This window comes from Lissotriton helveticus, chromosome 7 (assembly GCF_964261635.1).
Source record: "Lissotriton helveticus chromosome 7, aLisHel1.1, whole genome shotgun sequence".
Lineage (NCBI taxonomy): Eukaryota > Metazoa > Chordata > Amphibia > Caudata > Salamandridae > Lissotriton > Lissotriton helveticus.
Genome location: NC_136068.1, coordinates 315,314,652 through 315,331,108, shown reverse-complemented (window position 1 = coordinate 315,331,108; position 16,457 = coordinate 315,314,652). Strand labels below are relative to the sequence as shown.

The 16,457-nt window shown below is 46.7% G+C and overlaps 1 protein-coding gene across 6 annotated transcripts in view; it reads right to left on the bottom strand.

Moving 5' to 3' along the window:
- Positions 1-938: 938 nt before the first annotated feature.
- Positions 939-16,457, bottom strand: part of MYBL2 (MYB proto-oncogene like 2) — a 230,784-nt gene continuing 215,265 nt past the window's right edge. For all 6 annotated transcript variants that reach the window (XM_078652136.1, XM_078652134.1, XM_078652139.1 and 3 more), the window contains one exon: positions 939-1,787. In XM_078652136.1, coding sequence (XP_078508262.1) covers positions 1,659-1,787 — 129 coding nt within the window. In that variant the 3' untranslated portion in view covers positions 939-1,658. The remainder of the gene's footprint in view (positions 1,788-16,457) is intronic.

Sequence of the window (16,457 nt, the reverse complement as noted above, 5' to 3'; positions counted from 1 at the left end):
AAATGTAGACAAAGGACCTTATGTGCTTCTTCAAGAGTGGAATCGTAAATTAGTATTCAGGAATAAACAACAAGAAGCAAAATATAGGACTCATGTTTACAGAATATACTGGGCACAACCTAGGAAAGCCACCTAGTACAGAAACGGAAAATTACGTATTAAGCATTTGAATGCCACTCCACAAGAGGAGGAAATGTGTGAACCATAAGGATAGTGGATGTATGAATAAGGAAAGTTATTACGGATGCATACTAATGCACAACTACATAAACTGAATAGTGCAACTTTGGATATTATATGAATAGGATAGTTTTCCAAAAAACAGTGCACAGTTCGAGTTGTGGGATGGTTAAGGAGTGATAGTTAAAGCCAACTACCTGTGCAAACAAAACTACACACAATTTAATCAATCAAAAACAGCTAAATACTGTTTACACAATGCTATCAAAAAGAGCTTCCAGGTATCGAATGTTAACATACGAAGAATAGCGGAAAAAAATAGTAGGGACCATTAAAAGGCCTGCTTTTATCCGCTAACATTTTTATAAGGCGGAACCAATTTTAACACATGGAGTGCTCTAAGGGAAGACCACAAGGTACATAAAACTAAAACTTAAAAAGAAATGGTATCAGTGCAGCTGAAAAAGAAACTCTGTAATCCTTCATCGATGCTCAAACATTGATAATCCCACTTGAGACACTGTAGTACAAATCATCTTCGGGGAAAAGAAACCTAAATGGAGTAGTATGCTATCTTCTCAAAATCATAATAGGTCAACCAATTTCTTTTATCTTAAATTGGAATAAAATATTTTGCATCATCATTATCACAAAACTACGTAAGTAAAATGTCTGGTTTGACCTACTAATACCAAGGATTGCTCCTAAAGGCAGTCACACCTAGCACCATTTTCAAGGAAGATGGAGGGACAGTTTAAACCGTCTAAATGAGACATCTTTATTTTTTTTTTTTAAATATGAAGCTTGTCAGTTTGTGATGGTAGCAGCGAGTCTCACTTCCTGTGAGGAAGGTAACAATCCAGAGAATGTATTAACAGCATCCAAGTACTTCAATGATCACGGAGTGCCACACAAAAGCGTGGCTTGCAAAAACAATTTCAGGTTTAAAAACCTTGATAGGAATGCATTTACTTTGTCTCACATTTCTTTAATCCGTTTGCAAACCATGTTGAATTCACTTGTCCCACAAGGCCAAATGACTCCCTAGTCACTGAAGATCCCCTCCATCCCACTCCGACTCCCTCCTTCCATCAGTATCTTGTTGTTGGCTCCCTCCTTCCATCAGTATCTTGTTGTTGGCTACTGAAAATTTGACAGTTCTAAAAAAGAGAGCCCCAATGTTTTCTTAAGCATGCTTCTGTGTACCAGGGAATTGATATCTACTGGTAGCAGCTTCAACAGATAGTTTAAACAATCCAAAATAAGGGGTGTGGACATCTTTAAAAAATAAAAAAAATAAAGTATACAAAGAATTCTTGATCATCAGACCATCAGTCTATGGCAGCTTTTTTTTTAGAACCTGATCAAAGGTCATGTTCCCAGGGTTGTCTGGTTAGGATTTATGAAGGGGATCCCTGTTCCCCCAAATAAGTTCCATGATGATTTTTTTCCTTCAAGATCAAACATCCATGAACACTTCAGGATAAAATTAAGGTCCGAGACGTATGACTGTGCTTAAATGTCTTTAAGATGAGCCTTGCTTTCTGCTGCATGATTAGCTGATCCTTTGTTCCTCCACAAGCCACAGCTTTCCACTCTTTGGACATCTTCAGCGGGGGGAAAAGAAAAATAAAGTCAGCAATTAAAAAATTACATCAAGACAATCTAAATAACTTTACACAATTAAAGCAGTTGAGTTGTGTATCCATGGCAAGCTCCCCACATGAAAACATGCTTTGGTAACCAGACCAATTAAAGGGAAAGTAACTCTATATAAATCATTTCAAGTTTTTAATCACTTACATATACAGTTTGCTTTTAGAAGACACAGAAACTTCACAAGAGGCTACAAAAACTACTTTTCATTCAGAAGAAACTGACAGACCCCATCCTTTTGTGATTAATAACCCTCGTAGTCCATCAAGTTTCCTAGGGTCAGAAAGGACTGCAAAAAACACAATATAATCATACACAAAAGAAAATTAAAATAAAAATATATCAAAACATGAACTACGTTACACAGTGTGACTACATAGAAGAGTATCATGAATTAGAACTAAAAAAAAGTTTTTGAAAAATCTAGAAGCAAGGATATCACAGTTAGGAAATACAATTTAACTATCAAAGTAACTTTACAACCCGATTCAAATTTGTGCATATAACCTCATCACCTGGTTACTTCAAACATGCACTACGCATTTGATTGAAAGACGGAAAAAACCCTTTTTGCCTCAGTTTAGCAGCAGGGAGGTAAAGCTCAATTGAATTCTGCAGAACCTTGTGTAAGGCTTTTACAATACAAATGAGTCTTTCCTCTAGTATTTGGTTGGTGAAGAAGACTGGACATGATTGGAAGTGAAATTCCAATTCCACCCTTGGGTGGAAGAATGAGTGCAAGCCGGGTGCCAAAAGATACAGAAAAGATGATCACATCCAAATCAAAGCTTTATTCGGCACAAGGTCATAAAAGAATAACCATCATACATACACATTATTAAAATCAATTAAAACATTACAATGTAATATCAAGTCATTCACAATGCCATTTTCCAATTATATCCACAACACAAAGTGAATAAAACATAGCATTAATTCATAAAAGAGGTCACAGTCGTTCTGATTTTGAGTAGTTGACAAATGTAGCTCAATACTGCTGCACAACAAAATTCAGACTCTAGCAGTTGGAGACACAGCAAACAGACAGAAAAATAACTAGAACCAAAAGAGCGCAGTCACGGACAATACATTTTTTTTTAAAAACAGGTCCTTGGTCTGGAATAAAAACTATAAAAAAGAAAATGGCCCAGAGATTGTTGAGAAAACCCATCAGAAGAACAGAGAGGTAAAAAAGAACCACAAGCCCTTCTTAGGATGGGCTACTAGGAAATACAAAGTGCCTAATCTAAAACAGGTCTGATAAAATCGGCTTTTCAAATTTGTAATACAAGTAAGGTACAGATCTAAATAACAAGTGACTGAGATCATGGACTGATGCTTTACAGGCCTGGAAAGTGATCTATGAGAAGTGAAAAAGGATAGGACCATGCTGTACTCGCTTATGGACTTGAAGCTCCACCCACATTCTGCCCATCTGTTCAATTGGCTCCTCCTGAGTCAGGAGGTGCGTTTGCAGAGTGGTAGAAAAAGGGGGGGGTGGCCTCCCAAGCCCTCTCAGCAATCACTCTGTGTGGGACTTACTGGAGGTAACGGGAGTTGTAGGCCCCCCAAGGACATCCTTGTGGGCCAACAAAGCCTCCTGTTACCTTCAGTAAGTACCACACAGCAGGATTGTTGAGAGCTCGTCGTAGTCCGCCCTCTTTCTCTACCACTCTGCAAACACGCCTCCTGGCATACTACTAGCTGGGGAATGAAGTCCTCTTGGATGCTGAGGGACCTTGGGGCCAAGAAACCCTACTGATACTTTCTGTAAGTCCTACGCTGCAAGACACCCAAGAGCTGGTCGGAGGCCCTCCCCCCTTTCTCCACCACTCTGCAAACACCATTCCTACTTTAAAACAAAACCAGAAATTTACTGAAAAAGGTTACAGGGGCGTTATAGTTCCACTCGTACAAAACAAGTGAAATTCAGCAGTTATAGTTCGCTGAGCAGTGGAGGAGGAGGAGGAGGAGGCAGTGGAGGAGGAGGAGGCAGTGGAGGAGGAGGAGGAGGAGGCAGTGGAGGAGGAGGAGGAGGAGGCAGTGGAGGAGGAGGAGGAGGAGGCAGTGGAGGAGGAGGAGGAGGAGGAGGAGGCAGTGGAGGAGGAGGAGGCAGTGGAGGAGGCGGAGGAGGCAGTGGAGGAGGCGGAGGAGGCAGTGGAGGAGGAGGAGGAGGCAGTGGAGGAGGAAGTTGCAGAAGAGTAGGAGGCGTAGGTGTCCTGGGCCTTGAGGGTGAATAGGTCCTGGAATAATCAGAGTCTGGTGACCTAGGAACTCTCCTCTTACAAGCAGGCCTCGGGGAGGATGCTCTGGACGCAGATCTCGCGGAGGACGAGCGATGGCGCGACCGGTGACTCGCCGATGATGAGGAAACGCCAACCACAGAGGGACTAGACACTGTTCTGGGCCTCTACTTCCTCTGCGACATCGACTAATCCCTCCTCGATGACTACCTCTTCGACATGTCTCTTCTTGACATCACTCTTCTTGACGTCGACAAACTCCCCAACGTCGAGTGCCTTCGCCTTGACGTCGATCTTTCTCTCCCAGTTGTCGACCTTTGCGTCGATGGCGAACGGCGGTGTCGCCTCGACGGCGAGCGCCTGCCTCTTCAGGACTCATCACGACGTCGATGGTGTGTCGACGCCAGTGAAGTCCTCTACGTCGACCTCGTCCGACGTCTCGAAGTCCTACCCCTCGACGCCAACGTCGCTTCGACCCAGAGCCCTGGGTCGACGGGGAACAGATGGTACTCATACCTCAACGCCGAAGCCATCGACGTCAACCGGGACCGGTGCCTTTTCTGGGCCTTTTCTTGACTGGGGAGCCCCCCAGAGGCCGATGCACAGCCAGAGGATGATGACATAGTCCCTCCATGCCCAGAAGTCTCACCAGGTTCTTGATGTCTCCTCTGCTCCAGGCCTTGGAGACGAATCTTCTCCCTATCACACAGGGGCCTCCTGGAGAAAGAGTGACAGATATCACAGGAGTCAGGGACATAGGTGAAAGGGAGACCGAGTATGCACACACTGTGGGGGTCAGATTTAGCCTTCTTCCTACCACACTCAGGGTACTTGTCGAATAAAGCTGGCATTTCGACAATATAGAGGTGGCAAAAATGGTAAAAAAAGACAGCAACTGGAAGAGGAAGACACCAGACGTAGAGTGAAACACTCAAATCACTGGAAAAGCGAAAAAATTGAAAATATACCCAAAAAGGTAGAGCTCAATGCTCCAGGGTCCTGCTAGCAGGAGCCAGAAAAAAGAACTGAAAGTAAAAGGCCTTTGGCTGTGCATCCTGGGATACCGAGGGTCTCTGGAGAGTTCCTTAAAGGCACGGTATCCTTTTTCTTGACACATAATGGCAGCCTATGGGGCTTGTCTGTCCAACCCTTCCTCTCTATCATGACAAAGGATTTTTGTAAAGGGGAGTTTTTCTAGGTGTGGAGCTTTACAAAGTGTGTTAAATTTAATATCATTTGGCTACCTTTTCCACTTTGAGATGAAGTGCTGGCCAATTTAGGCTTGTAGTTTTAGGCTGCATTATTTGTCTTTGATTTTCTCTTAAGTGTCTATGCAGGACTGCAGAAGAAGACCACTTAAGAGACTATTTTGATTGCTCCGGGGTCCACGCACATGGGCGGGACTATTCACAAGATTATGACAATACACAGAGATCCCCTATTACAGAAACTCGTTTATCACAATTCATGGAACAACATAAGAAAAGACCTTACAAATTTCTTTAAAAAAAAAAAAATCACACCACTTCAACTTTATTGTTACCTGGACACAGCTTACTCGGTCTGCTTTCTTGTGATAAATGCAACTCATTTCAACCTCAGTAGGAAATAAAAGGGCCTATCTCTACTATGCAGTAAATACACTGATTTGGGTCCTGCAGCCTAGTCATGAGCCCAGAAATGAACAAACCGATTACTTACCAACTCACATGCTTAAATCTATTTTGATAGACCGGATGGGATTCCAGTGTAACAGAATTTTAACATACATATATTTTATAAGTTTTACCAGCCCATTCACCCATTGTTTATTGCTCAATGATTGAAAATGAGGTGGGTACGCTTTGAAATATACCTTAAAAGGAGACATAATTTTCAGGCATAACAAGAAAATAAAATAGTCAGTTTTAAAAGATGCAAACAGTGCGTACAGAAGTTCCAGCAAAATAGCTTTTTGTGGACTAATTGATTGACTTACATGAGTTATGATTCGCTGTAATTATACATATATTCACAATGGGATGAGCTTTACCTCACTGGTAAAGATTTGTGAATATTGCTTGCCCACACTGGATTACTTTCTGGCTTGTACATTCAGGTATGTTTATACATGGTGTAGCAGATCCCCATACTGCTATCTTGCAAATATTAAGGAGGGTGATCTCCACAGAGTGCTACTGTCAAGACAAACTTTCATGGCGTGTGCCCTAATCTCGTGAACATGGTTTGAACATCTTGTTGCAGTAGAATGGGAACCAGGCTTCAATGTAACATGCTGTTTTGTTTGCATCCTGAAGTGTCTAAATACCACAAAATTATTTTCTCTTTCACTGTTAAAATCATGGGCACTTTCTGATAACTCCCTCTGCTACAGCAGAAAGTAGAGAAGAAAGCTGAAAAAGACTGGCTTGTTTCAATAAAAGTGCCACTGGACCTTAAAGATGGTGCCTTAACTGCTTCATCACCACTTTTATAATCATGTAAACTCATCTCATGAACAGGATGTAACATCCAACCAATTAGAACATACCATACTGTCAGAAAGAAGCATAATATGATTATAAAATGTACCAGCAAGAAAATATTTTAATTGAGCCTTAGCCAGTTAAAAAAAAAAAGCATCTCCTTCAGGCATTGCAACTGCTGAGAGAATTGCCAAACCGGCTGGCCAGGCCCTGTGTGAGCTCTGCTGTAATGTGATCCTATTGACTGATGGGTAGGTAATACAGTAGCTGAGCCTCCGTCAAAGTCATTATATGTAGGGCCACTCTGGTTCTTAATTTAGTACATTAAAGTTCATATTTGAACGAGGAACATCAAATTCATGGATGTACGGTTTGGTATGTCAATGAATGGTCTAGAAGTCTTGAATGCTGATGTACAGATGTTTTTCTTAAACAGAGCATGGTCCCAGGCAGGGCAGGCAGGGTAAGCAAGTTCATGAGGTAAGCAAGTTCATGAGGTGAGCACCCCGTCCACCAGAGAAGCAACTGTAGTAGGTTCAAATATGTAAATTTACAAAAGGTACAAACTGGGGAAAAAACTTTGATTGCATCCACCAGTTCCAACCAGCATAGAGTGCTACTGCCAGGTGCAGCCCTCAAAACTTTGATCAAATAACTAGTAATTCACACATGCATTGAGCCAATTAGGTTTTGGCATGCACAAAATAAAAGCAACTCAAAGGAGAAATAAAGGGGAAGTGGAAAAAGAAAAGGTATAGACACTGGTGAGCAAAACATGTCCAAAAGTAGAAAAAATGCCTATTCGAGTCATCTCCGACCATGAAATCCCATGGGCTCAGAAAAAGACGGAGAGGCAGAACAGACTACTGGGACAAAATAATGCAGTCCGATCCATCAAGACTGGATGTACCAGGTATGTGAAAAAAGGTCCCAAAATATGTACAAGGCTGATCTGTAGAAATGGGGAAAGCATCAAATTAGCAACAGAAAAAAGCAGTTGCACACAGTGATAAGGAGAAATATTACGGTAAGAATTGTAGCAAACTAGGTTTTTGTTGCAGTAGTCCCCCTGCTGAGTTTCTGAACCTTAAGGGTGAGGGTCTTTGCTCTCAGGAACTAAAGCCTGCTCAGGCAGAGGGTGTTTGCACCCTGTTGGACCTGGCCCTTTTTGGCAGGTTCACCCCGAAACATTTTGCTTTTTCCTAGCCTGTTTCTGGAACCTGGTGTTGGTGATTTTAGGCCTCTGCGCACTTTTTCACCGTGGTACAGTGTAAAGTGTGTGAGCTCTCTGTGTATGTGTGGTGAGTGACCTGCCCTCCCATAGGAATGCATAGGGAATCTGTGACCATGGTAGTTCCTAATGTGTGGGGAGTGCAGGGTCGAGTTTGGTATGTGCGAACTCGTGAGATTGAATGCTGCGTAATGATGTATGTGGCATGAATATGTCTAGTGCGGAAGTGCCACTTCTAGACATGTATGTGCATGTGTAGTGAGTCTGCTGGCACATGATTGGTTGGGGCCTGGCTCCAGGAGTGCCTGGGCCTGCTTGTGGATTGACTGTCTGGTTTGAGGGTGACAGGGGCTGGGGAGCCCCCAGGAGGTTGTCTGAGTCAGCCCTTGGTTGAATGACTGCATCTGCAACTAGAGTGTTGGGAGGAGATAGCACCTTGGAGTGAATAGGGCTGTGCCTGCCTGCCACAATGCTGGCTCCACCTCCTGCTGGGCGGCTGTCGCCTCTGCCCCTCACACTGAAAGAAGTTCCCTATAACCAGTTGTAGCTGGTTCTCCCACTGCCTGCACCCTTTAGACAAAGGTTTTTGCTGTATAAAAAGGGGCTGTGTCCCCTTCCAAAAGGTTCTTGTTTCTGACTTGAATCCTGCCAGGGGCGTGCTGCTGCTTGGGCCCAGGGGTAGGCTTGCCTCCCTGGGCCCTGCCCAGCCCCTGGATACCTGATGGACTGCTGATGTCCTGGACTCTGGAGTCCTTTTCCTGGGATCCCATGCTTGATGCTGGGACCCCTTTGCTATGGGAGTCTCTACCTTGGGGACTTGATGGACTCTGCCCCCTTAGCGCCTGGGAAAGCGCTTTATTTTTATTTGCCCTGGGATGGCAGGAGCCTACCCTGCCTATTTCCCGCATTTTGATTCGTTTTGATTACGGGTGCTACCCCTTTTATTTAACCCAGAGTGCGCATTATGATTGCGCTGTTGTAGGTTCAATTGCGAGAGCCCACCTCGCTTATGTTTGATTGTAATTACGCAGGTGCCCACCCTGCTTTGTGTGCATTGCTGAGGACGAGGGAGCCACCCCTCATGGTGCACGCCGTACCGCTTATTCACCGCCGCTGCCCGGGGCATGAAACTGCTGAAGATGAATCACCGCCATCCGCCTGGGCCGCGTTCCTCGTCGGAGCGGCCACGCTGTGATTGGCTCGCTCTGGGGGGCTCGACTGGAGAGGCCGCGCGGTGATTGGTGCCTCGCTGCAGACTGCACCGGTGAGACGCGCTAGGATTGGCCCAGCGCAGAGAAGTGCCGCGTCATAGGGGGGCTCTTCTCGTGAGCCGCGCTGGGATTGGCTCAGCGCTTACCCCTATTGCCGAGGACAACCCGGAAGGCTGGCGATGGATCCTGTGGGGCTCCCGTTGCGTGGAGGGAGCCCCGTGTGCCGCCGCGTTAAGGATGTGCTGCCGCTGGAGTGCCCTACAGCCTGGTGAGTAGAAGAGGCCGCTGGGCGTGTTGTTGTTTGTGGCCCAAGGGCAGTGTTGAGGAGTCTCGAGCGGCCCGCCAATGCGGGCCGCTCCCACGTGGGGCACAGAGTCAGGGCGGCCCCCGATGGCAGCGGGCCGCCCCCACGTTCGTACTGAGACCGCGGGGCTCCACCTAGGGGCATATTGACTTTTGTAAGCGTCAGTGTTTAGGGGGCCAGCTTTTCCCCTTATCGAGCACCACATGACAATTAATTAATTAATTAATTATGTGCTTATATAGCGCTGGAATCACTCCCGAAGGGGTACCTCCACGCTTCGACCGCTGCGAAACCCTTCCTGGCTTCCCTGAGAGATGGCCCCTTAATGGGTATCTCCAGGGTGAGACCAGGCATCCCCGGCGGTCTGGTGGGGCCGTTAGTGAAGATGAGGCAAGCTAGTGCCCAGAGTTGCCGAGTGTGATCGCTGATCAGAGTGGGCACCGAGGCGAGAGAATTATCGAGTCCGCTGACCCTGGTCCAGAAACCTGCCGCGTCGGGAATCGAACCCTGGTCCCGGGCCGTCCTCTGCTCTTGGGTCTGCCGCCTCTAACCAGTGAGCCACACTACTCCATAGTATTGAGAAAGCCAGGGTGTTCCAGAGAGCACATGTGGGTACAGAGCCCCGTGTCCCCGAAGCCCCAGTAATCTTTAGAGCTATATGGCTCCAGGGGACATGTGTAGCTTAGAGCCTGGAGGGCTCCGCCGGTTGGCCATCATTTGTTCAGAGCCTGTGTGGCTCCAATCCCTGGGGCACATTAGTGAGTTAAAGGGCCAGAGAAGCCCGTGCTGAGCCCCGTGGCTCCAACAGATGGCCCAGTTTTGTTCTAGGGCCAGTGAGGGCCCTGTCGCAGTTATGATGTCTCAGCTGCCCAGCAATTAATAGGCAGCTGCACCGTTTAGGCGCAATTCTGAGAGAGTCCCTGAGAAGGACAGAAGTGGCACAGAGGTGCCAGGCCTGTCACAGCTGCACAGCACTTAGTGCCAGCTGCAGCGTTTAGGCCCTTGTGAGTGTTCCCAGCTGCCCAGCAATTAGAGGGCAGCTGCAACGTTTAGGTTTTGCGCCGGTGGCGCACCCCTGGCTGCATTGGTAGCGCACCCTGACATTCTGGACACAGGGTTTTTGAGTCCCCTTGTTGGAAGGCCAGTTGGCCAGGGGGCTGGTATGTGATTTCTATGTTTTTGATAGTAATTGCTAAGGGGATGTTTGCGCAATGTGGTTACTTGCTATGCTAATGATGGTAATTGCCTAATGTGAGTTTTTGCGCAATGTGATGTGGTGCTAGGAAATGTAATGCATTTAATATGATTACGCACCTTGATCTTACACCTCTGAATGTTTTTAGGCATCATGTGTTTTTGCGCTATTGAGTTGTGTTCTTGCACCTCTGAATGTGTTTTTATGCATCATGTGTTTTCCTTCCCTACACCTCTGAATGTTGTGATGCATCATGTGTAATGTGTTCTTGCTGACACCCTAAATGTATTTTATTCTTAGGTGGTTGTTCTTTCCAGTACAGGTGGTACTTACCTGTTACCAGTAGTTACTGGTTGTGTGCTATACTTGCTAATTTGTGCTACAGTGAGTTTACATCCTTTATTCTATGGTCTACTAAGTGCTATTTCTGCTAAGTGTTGATTCCTGACAGTGGTCCAAGTGGCCCTGTCTTGTACATAATCCCTTGTGAATATTGCCCGTGCCAGTTGGCACAATGTACATGTGTGATTACTATCTGATGTGTTTTGACAATACAAAAGTTATTTTTATATAACCTTGTGTGGAGTTCCTTTTGTGGTGTGCCTAGGATGCTGTTGCTGTTGTGTGCTGGCGCAAATGTTTTACACATTGCCTCCGGGATAAGCCTGTCTGCTCGTGCCAAGTTACCAAGGGGGTGAGCAGGGGTTATCATGGCGTGCGACTCCCTTGCCCTGACTAGAATGGTGGTTTCTGCCTGGCTTTGGTGTCAGCCTTAGCCTACCAGAAATCCCAGATCTAACACACCCCCTCCAACAGGATGACCTGCAAATTAGCACTCCAAGGCTAGGAGCTTCAAAGAGACCACCACCTTTGGTATGAGACTCTGGCTTCCCTCACAGGAGAGGATGCCGAATCTCCCTGCTCATGGCCCATTTGGCACCTAGACAAGTGGGAAAATTAGTAGTCAGAGAGGCGTGTTCACTTTTAGGCTAGTTCCACCCCTAAGGTGAGCTACCTGAAGCGAATACGAAAATCAGAAGTCTGCCGTCTTTGTGATGGCAAACTTAGGAACTCAGAGACAGGGTTATGGCCACTTCCCACAGGAAGTAGTCATATAGGGGGACTAGGGACCCCGGGGGTAATTAGCCCACTGGCTACTACCCTAAACTTCCCTAACACCCCTAAATCTAGTATTTAGGGGAGCCCCTGGCACCAGGAAATCAGACACTGATAAACTAAAATAAGGACTGAAGAGCCACTAAAATACAAACTGTGGAAGAAGCAACCGACTTGGTACCAACCCTGTCGGCCTGTTCAGTGTTCCCAACAATTGTGCCAAAGTCAACTTATTCTGTAAGCTACTGTGCCTCCAAAAGCCTGGGAGGACTACAAGTGCTTCTGCCAAGACTCAGGAACTCCCGTGGAGCAGCAGGGCTGCTTCCCTGCACCCTGTAGGTACCAAAGAAAGAACCAAGAGTACTGTGGACCGCATAAACCAGACACCGGTCTGCACCCATCATTCAAGCCAGAGCTGAAGTGAGCAAACAGTGCCAGCGTGGTCCCTAGTCTTCCAGAGAAGAAACCCACCCTGGATTCACCAGTAGGGGACTCAGCAAAGTCACCTGCAACCTCTTTGTGGAGCCCCCCTTCTGCGAGTGACGTGGCTGGGAAGAACAGATGTCTAAAAACACCCCTGCACCCGCCGCCCCTGGCCCGAGTGAAATGCACCAAAGGTGTACCCACGTCCCTGAGCTTCGTGAGACCTGAGTCTCCTTGTTGGTTCAGCCTGAGTTGGTACCCAGTCCAAACTTGCTGCCTCTTTCCGACCGGATTGATCCCCATTGACTAACATTGAGCACTCAATGCCACAACACCTCTGCATCCAGACGCCCCAGAGCCTCCAGAGGTGATTTGTTGGTGTAGCCTTGGACCTTGCCTCATACGCAACTTAAGTCCAGAAGATTGGTCCTGTAAGTTGCTGTGAATCCCCTGTATAGTGTTTTTATTCCTCCATAGGATAACGTTATCACTTCAGAAATTACCTTAAGTGTCCATATTTAAAATCTGTAAATTTCCTAACTCTAAACGGACTTACTTGATTTTGATGTTCTCAGTGCCTAAAGTTATATAAAGATGTGCTATTTTTATAAATTGGTGTGCAGCTCCTTATTAAGTTGCATGTATCATTAATTGACTGTGTGCATGCAGCAGATCTCCAACACTCCTCTCTGATAAGCCTAAGACTGCTAGACCACAGTACCCCCCCAGAAGAGTACCTTGGGCTTGATAGAGTAAGCCTCTGTCTACTTCTAAGGAAATATCTGGACTCTTTGCACAGTATACCTATTTTTGGTATACTATATAAAGAACCGACTACACTGTAGAGTAATTAAATTGAAGAACCAATGACAGAATTTTTACTGTGATTTAAGTGCCAAATGTCAGTCACTGCAAGATTGCATATAGAATATATTGTTAATATAACCATGGTTTAAAAGTCTGACAAGGACAGCATGCTCCACCACAGTTACTGCATTACATATTTTTTAATTTGAGCTACTGTGTTATTTGACACCATATGTATGTTTCTCAATTATACATTTAACACTGAACTGAAATGGTCTGCCTTATGATACTTCATTCGAGTACTCATTTTTCTATTTTAATGGTCACACAATTGGAATTTTCTTTAAAAGCGTTAAAAGAAAAGTAAGGGCATGTCTGAAAAGCTGCACTTTACTGATGTGTACTGCAACGTGAAAAATATTTTAACCCCTTCGATGCTGGTGACGGAACCATTCCGTCATCAGTCACGGTTGAGCTGTGCTGATGACGGAATGGTTCCGTCACGACCACACCCGCGATTGGAATGTTCAGCACAGCACTGAAATTCCGGCTGCACGGAAACGGTTAAAGCAAATTTGACAGAAGATTTCCAATCCCATATCTAGACGACTAGTTAGTAGGAATGAATATGCTACTTACCAGTATGCATCTGTTCTTGGCATGTAGGGCTGCTGACATTCATATCTATAGCTTAGATCGCCGCCTAGTGTTGGGTCCGGATGATTGCACATTGTTGTCCTGGAAGAGTCTTCGAAGTATCACGAGATAGGTGGCTCCTCCCCTGGACTACAGTGCGCATGGGCATCGACTCCATCCCCAGATTGTTTTTAGCCATTGTGGCGAAGATGGAGTGTAACAGTGTGGCCATGCTAAGAGTAAGAGTAAATTCTGCAGCCGCTACAGGCGCCGGGGAGGAGGGTGGGCGATATGAATGTCAGCAGCCCTACATGCCAAGAACAGATGCATACTGGTAAGTAGCATATTCAGTTCGAGGCATGTGGGCTGCTGAATTCATATCTATAGCATAGAATATATAGCAGTCCCTCCATTAGCGGCGGCCGCCTGTGCCAGCTGCAGATGTTTGAAAAAGTGTTTTTAGAACAGCCTGCCCTACAGCTGCTTGGAGTGCACATCTACACAGTAGTGTTTCGTAAATGTGTGTGGGGTAGACCATGTGGCTGCTCTACAAATGTCTTCTAAAGGGATATTTCCAAAGAAAGCCATGGAGGCCCCCAACTTACGGGTGGAGTGGGCTCTGGGGGGGGGGGGGGATTGTTAAAGTGCGCTTAGCCTTTCGATAGCAAATCTGAATACACTTAACGATCCACCTGGCTATACCTGCCTTGGAAATGAGGTTGCCTTTGTGTTGGGCAGAAAAGGCAACAAAGAGTTGTTTCGTCTTCCTAAAATCTTTGGTCCTATCAATGTAGTACATCAAAGCTCGTTTGACATCAAGAGTGTGGAGCATTTTTTCAGCCACTATCTCTGGATTTTGGAAGAACACAGGCAGTTCAATAGTCTGATTGACATGGAACTGCGAAACCACCTTTGGAAGAAATTTAGGGTTAGTGCGCAGCACCATCCGGTTGGAGTGAATCTGTATGAATGGTTCTTGTACAGTGAGCGCCTGGAGCTCACTAACACGTCGCAGTGACGTAATGGCTATGAGGAAAGTCACTTTCCATGTTAAGAACTGAATCTCGCATGAATGTAGAGGCTCAAAAGGTGGACCCATCAGTCGGGTGAGTACCACATTAAGATTCCATTCAGGAGCAGGTGGAGTCCTGGGAGGAATGACTCGTTTGAGCCCCTCTAGAAAAGCTTTAATGGCAGGCACTCGGAAAAGGGAGAGATGCTGCCTGTTTTGGAGATAAGCCGCTATGGCGGATAAATGTATCCGAATGGAAGCATATGCCAGATTGCATTTGTAAAGATGCAACAGATAACAAATGATGTTGTGCGTGGACGCGTCAAGTGGGTCAATGTTGGGGTCCACGCAATAAATGACAAACGCTTCCATTTTGCTGCGTAGCATGCTTTGGTGGTGGTCTTTCTTGCCTCCCGTATGATATCCATGCAGTCAGGAGGTAAGTTGAGGTAGCCAAACTCTTAAGACCTCAGGAGCCAGATCGCCAGGTTGAGCTGTTGCGGATCTGGGTGCTGAATGTCACCATGGCTCTGCGTCAAAAGTCTGGGTGTGAGGTGCAGCCTTTGATGCGGTACCACGGAAAGTTCTAGAAACGTGGTGTACCATGGTTGGCGGGCCCACGTTGGAGCAACCAGGATGAGCGTCATCGAGTGCTGCTTTAGCTTTCGTGCCACCAGCGGTATTAGAGGTGCTGGGGGAAAAGAAATACGCCAGATATTGGCCGCTTGAGCCGCCACCCTCTTCCCTGATGCCTCTAGCACCTTAGATTCCTTGTCAGGGGGAGGAGCATCACCAGTAGTCTGTGAATTTGCCCTCTTCCGGGAATTAGAAACAACCAGGGAGTCCAACGGCAACTGGCCCTTGATGTAGGTAGGGTCGCCAGGTGCCGGCTTGTACTTTTTTTCAATTCTGGGGTTTATAACCCTGGCACGTGTGGGTTCTTTAAAAATGTCTGCAGCATGTTTCAATACACCCTTCAGCATTGGCAGAGTCTTGACAGTCTTTTCAGAGGTGGAAAAGGTATCAAACAGAAAGTCCACTTCAATAGGGTCAGCATGCAGCTGCACGTCGTGATTATTAGCTGCCCTCTCAATACGAGCATTAAATGCCGCAGAATCCTCTGTAGGGGAGGTTTTGACAGTATATACTTGAGTGTCCGGGGCAGTTTGCGGATCCCTGGGTCCCCAGCATCTGCCCATGTGTCATGATGATCCTCCGGATCAGTGTCGGCAGGGTAGTTGTACTCCTCATCGTCCCCGTCCCCAGCTTCCACATCTGAGTAAGTGGGCGAGAGTGGATCAGTGTCCTGAGCAAGTGGAGTAATCAGTTCAACAAGAACTGGGGAATCCGTAGAAGCCTTTTTCCTCTCCAAAGGAATTGTGTAGGACTCCATAGGCTGTGCCTGTGTGATCTTTCGCTTGTAGATGGAAAGTTTACCGGTGTCGGCGTCGATAAATTGTTCCGACTGCTCCTCTAGTAGGGGTTGTCGAAGCTTTGTGCCTACAACTGCAGGGGTAGGCTTCGGCCCCGTGGACACCTTCATGGGTGCGTCGACGACCTTCCGGGGCGCGAACGCCTTCGGCGCCACTTTCGGCGGCAGCCTGAACTGGATCGGCGCCGTCGACTTTTGCGGCTTGGCTGCTGGCTTCGGGGTGGAAGCATCCTTCGGTTCGACAGCGGAAGCCTTGTCCTTGATGCGTTGCAACGAGTCCGACACCTGCTTCGTGAAGGATGCGGACGGTTTCGTCGACCCGACAGGTGTTCTCGATCCACCACCATGTGCAGACTCGAGGGCGACAGTGCTTCTGGCCTTTTCGGGCCGACGTGCAGGATCGACAGCTTTCGGAGCTCCGAGTCCTCTGTGTCGACGGCCTTCGGCGCCGGCGGTTTCGGGTCGGCGGCCTTGACAAGCGGTTTCGGTGGCCCAAGCGGTTTCGGTGGCCCAGTCTTCGGCTCGAAGCCCTTGAGCGACTTCACC